The sequence below is a fragment of the Lactuca saligna genome, chromosome 9, assembly GCF_052625555.1.
Source record: "Lactuca saligna cultivar CGN05327 chromosome 9, ASM5262555v1, whole genome shotgun sequence".
NCBI lineage: Eukaryota > Viridiplantae > Streptophyta > Magnoliopsida > Asterales > Asteraceae > Lactuca > Lactuca saligna.
Genome location: NC_136425.1, coordinates 55,872,771 through 55,877,375, shown reverse-complemented (window position 1 = coordinate 55,877,375; position 4,605 = coordinate 55,872,771). Strand labels below are relative to the sequence as shown.

At 32.7% G+C, this 4,605-nt stretch overlaps 1 protein-coding gene across 3 annotated transcripts; it reads right to left on the bottom strand.

The window, feature by feature from the left end:
* Positions 1-364: 364 nt before the first annotated feature.
* On the bottom strand, positions 365-4,289 carry LOC145015007 (pfkB-like carbohydrate kinase family protein). Of its 3 annotated transcripts, XM_078973462.1 has the most exons (8): positions 4,058-4,289; positions 3,906-3,968; positions 3,025-3,248; positions 2,703-2,915; positions 1,969-2,166; positions 1,748-1,888; positions 1,509-1,625; positions 365-777 (listed from the first exon to the last, which is right to left on the bottom strand). In XM_078973462.1, exons 2-8 carry the CDS (start codon positions 3,925-3,927, stop codon positions 649-651), a joined length of 1,044 nt encoding a protein of 347 aa, XP_078829588.1. In that variant the 5' UTR covers positions 3,928-3,968; positions 4,058-4,289; the 3' UTR covers positions 365-648. The 3 variants fall into 3 exon arrangements, with proteins under 3 accessions (XP_078829588.1, XP_078829587.1, XP_078829589.1); XM_078973461.1 differs by lacking the exons at positions 3,906-3,968; positions 4,058-4,289 and adding an exon at positions 3,594-3,835; XM_078973463.1 differs by lacking the exons at positions 3,906-3,968; positions 4,058-4,289 and adding an exon at positions 3,351-3,586.
* Between the last annotated feature and the right edge of the window lie 316 nt (positions 4,290-4,605).

Here is a 4,605-nt window from a genome sequence, read left to right as displayed (position 1 = left end):
ATTCACCCTGCATCAAGAAATTGTTCGTTGTACTTTAAAATTGTTCAAATATTATTTTCACAGCATAAATAATATTATATTAAAACAAAGTGTTTAAATGAGATTTTATATAAAATCTTATGTAAAATGAGTAAAAGTACAGAAAATTAATGACTTATATGTAGAAACCCATTTGGCATTATTGTGGGGATTTTCTTAAATTTTAGCTTTTTTTCAACTAAAAAAAATAAACCAAACAAGTGACATCAATATAATCTTTACAATCTCTTTTCTCACACCCACGAATTCATTTTCGCAATTTCCAATCAATATTTCAAACAATAAACATAATTTAAACACTCACACATACACATACACATAAAGATTGTTAACCAACATTTATTCCGTACATTTTTTTAAAGTTCCCTACAAATCGACCAAAAAAAGGTCTTCAAAAACCAACAATGTTGACAAGTGGCATACACACTCCATCTATTCGCCTTCAATGTACAACTACAACTGCTTCCTATGCAGATAAGACTTGTACATTGTACTAGGGTATATGATTCAATTCAAATAAACCTTTTTTTCTTCCAAAAAAGAATGGAGCTCATCTTATTAACAAGTACAAAAAAACACAAAAAAAAAAAAAAAAAAAACACCAACAAATCATTCGTTTTTCAAGATTTCGTGGACTTCATCTCTTGTGGGCATAGCTGGAATGGCTCCTTTCTTTGTTACAGTTAGGGCCCCACATGCGTTTGCAAAAACAAGTGCTTCTCTTAGTTTTGCCTCGTCCTATATTACAATAAAAAAAAAAAAAAAAAAAAAAATTGTTTCGATTATTTCAGACACAAAAATGGATCGATTATATGTATATAAAAGGCAATATTATTATGTTTTCTCTATCGCATAAATTGTAGCCATATTTGATTTAAGGGATAATGACAAAATTGACCAAAAATGGGGGAGTCCTTATCACCTTTTTTTTACCACATTTTGAAAATTTATCACAAAAATGACTACATTTTGAAAATCACGGATTTTTATCTTTATGTGAAAATGAAGTGTGAAAATGAAGGAACATAATTTCTTTTTCACGAAGAAAAAAAAAAGTTGTGGATTTTTTTTCCTTTTTAAATATTTTTCTAGTCGAAATTTTTTTCTTACAAAATTGCTTTATCACCCACAACAATATTCGTAAAAAGATTGTGAATTTACTTTTTTTTGGGAAAAAATTACATCGTTTATCGTAATAACGACGTCATGTCACTAAAAAAAACATGTCATTTAACATTTTCAAGAAAAAGAAATCGTGAACTTTTTTTTTCGTTTTTAAAATTTTTCTAGTGGGTACCACTAATAAAGAAACTTCATGAAAAAAAAAAAAGTATTTCCGAAATGTTCAAAAGTCTGTCATTTTGCAAGGTCATTTTACTGATTAGCCCTTGATTTAATAATCATTATGTGGGTCCCAAATGGCATGAAAATATGATTGTAGGTCTAATTTATAATTTATAATTATATACCTTATAAAGATTTGTATCCAAAGCTAAATTGCTTAAAATTCCACCAACAAATGCATCTCCAGCACCCGTAGTATCAACAGGCTTTACTTTAACACTCGGAACTCTACCCTTAAATTCCTACACAAATTACCAAAACAATCGTATTGACTATTTACTATTTAGCCCCCATAAATATACGACTAAATTTATCATAGAAACAAAAAATGGGGTCCACAAATAAATGAAAAACAAAACGTTACCTTTGTATAATATCTACACCCATCTGGCCCTTCACTTACAAGCAAAAGCTTAAGATTTGGATGAAAAAGTTTATTCAACACCACGTCATCATCATAAGGATCGTCACCCCCGGTCAAAAACGTAATTTCATCCTCACTTACCTACATATACACGGTAAAAAATATATATATAACTCTAATGTTTTTTTAATTACTTTTATGCCCTTGGAAATGGAAGGTACCTTGATGATATCTGCTTGATCCCATATGCTCATTATGCCTTGTCGAGCCGCATCCTCTGAGGGCCATAATGGTAATCTCAAATTCACATCATAAGATAGGATGCTTCCCGATTTCTTTGCTATTGCCATTGCAACTAGATGTGTTGATTTGCATGGCTCCTCTATCAAGCTAATAGAACCATAGTGGAATATACTCGCCTAAATATCAAAATTATATTTGGATTAAAAAATTATTCGTGTTCGAAAAAAAAATCATTAAAACTGTATTTGTTACACAGGATATGACTAGACAAACTTTTTAAAGCTATTCATATCTTTTTTGGCCCGTTGGTACATGTACTTGTACCTTGTTCCACCTTTTTAGGTAGTAAGACAAATAATTACAATTTTTGTGTCTTTTTGTACAATTAAGTCCTAATCCCATATGTCATATCCTGTCCTGTATAACAAATGGACCTGCTTGATAGGATTCAAATCAAGTTGTGATTCACGAAGAACCATGTGTTTGTTACACAGGATATGACTACTAGAAAATTTTCTAAAACTTTTTTTTTACGATAAAAGATAAGAAGAATATTCACATCTTTTGCACAAAAAACAAATTCATGTCTCGCCTTGTTCCATCTTTTCAGGTGAGTACAGGTACTTGTTCTACCTTTTTGGGTAGTGGGATACATAATTACAGTTTTTGTGTCAGATATCATGTCATGTCCTGTAAACAGATAAATATGTACCTGCTTGATAAGATTCAAATCAAGTTCCGATTCACGAAGAAGCATGTCGGCACTCGGATTACGAAAAAACATAAATTCCCTCTCGCCATCGGATTTTAGAGTAACAAAAGCCAATGCGGTTCTTGCATTTTGGTCAAATCGCATCCCAGAGTTATCAACTTTGTTTTTCTTCAAAATGTCAGCCAACATGTGACCAAATTCATCATCACCCACCTGAAAAAAACCAAAAAATGTTAAAACTTTCTAGGAAACGTAACCAAATTGCATAATCTTTAGATCAAAAATTAGGGGTTTTTTTTTTTTTTTTTTTTTTTGAGGGTACCTTGCCTATGAAAGCGGAGGAGCCTCCCAATCTTGCTATACCAACAGCGACATTAGCAGGAGCACCACCAGGAGCTTTCTTGAAATCGGGTGCTTCTGCAAGTGAAACCCCAGAAATTGAAGGAACGAAATCAATCAACATTTCCCCAAAGCATACGACAAGTGGATTGGGTTTGATTGGCTCTGGACCTCCATTTGAATGCAAGGATAAGTCTTTCAGATCATCTGAATGCATGAAAATTGATTCGAGATTCGTTAGGAAAAGGAAATTGTTGAAATCTTTATGAGAATATGAGTACACGAGGTGGTAGGTATTGTGAAACGAACTAAATCAAGAAAATGAGTAATGATCATTTATGGCGAAGAACCCTCCCTCCACTTTAAGGTTTTCCACGTGAATTCCATCTACTTGTAACTCTTGTCTAACCGAAAATCAGCGAGAAATTTTGATCATTATCAAATATGGGAATTTCAAGTTGTATAGTTATTAAAGGAATCCGCCATTAAAGCGATTAACAAGTTTCCGAGATCCAAACAAGAAAACTAGAATTCGTTTTCAGTTTTCATTACCAATTGGATCTGAATCGGATATAAACGAAAACATGCCAAGAACAGATCGATGGGACTCAAAATCGAATATACTAAAGCTTGCCGACGTAATAGAGACCTCGAAGAAGAATAAAGAACGAACTAAAAAACGAATAATTTATCAGGATGTAAGATACCCACGTATCAGAATAGAATCTTCTTCTAGAACAAACGGAAAACCCATGAAAAGAACATATCAAAAGAGGTAAACAGTAATAGTAGAAATGGATGAATTGGTGAAAGAAAAAGGAAAAAAAAAAAAAAAAAAAAAAAAACAGGGTAAGAAGTAAGAACCTGAAGTTGGAATATCCGCCATGTCAGTATGAACTTGATATAGAAAAAACTCACAATCGATAGCTGTGAATAAAGGGGGAATTACAGTTCAGGGTAATGATGATCAATGAAAAATGGTGTTGATTTGAATAAGATGTAAGAGAATTAGTTACCAAAATTAGCGAATAAGTTCGGTGAAATCCAGGAGAAGGGGGTTTGAAAAGATGAAGAAGAAAGAAGAGAAAGAAATGGTTTCCCCTATTTATGATTTGCAAATGTGTCAAGATGATGATCTTGATCGACTCCGATTCTGATTCCGATTCTGGTTTTTCTCCTCTAGATTTCAGTTCCTATACGGAGACTACGAGCACACAGAAAGCGTAGGCGTTGTTTTTGGCTTTGATTTTCTTTTCTTTTTAATTGTTTATGTAAAGTTTTAACCTTTTCGTAACAAAATATAATCATTTCTATTTGTCTTAAAATTGAATTTTGTATTATTATTTTGTATAATTACTAATATTACTAATGTCAAGGAGTGGATACCCGTCTTCTCAATCGTTCGATCTTTAGATGCCATCTTCACCGTATAAACCTGCGATTTACCGTTTTCCTACCGATTCTTCGTCTCTCCCCCACGTTCTGCATAATCGGCGGTTGACTTCTTCAACTTCCCCACTTCTTCATATTCCCCATGTTTCTTGTAGAGGTTATTTCACCAATA

What these genes read in the sequence shown, in the direction of transcription:
- LOC145015007 (XM_078973461.1), bottom strand. Translation starts at nt 3,627, where the DNA reads ATGTTTTCGTTTATATCCGATTCAGATCCAATTG. An exon ending in ATTTGAATCTTATCAAGCAG is followed by an intron (nt 2,167 to 2,702) that starts GTACATATTTAT and finishes TTTGATATTTAG; the next exon opens with GCGAGTATATTCCACTATGG. An exon ending in ATCAAGCAGATATCATCAAG is followed by an intron (nt 1,889 to 1,968) that starts GTACCTTCCATT and finishes GTGTATATGTAG; the next exon opens with GTAAGTGAGGATGAAATTAC.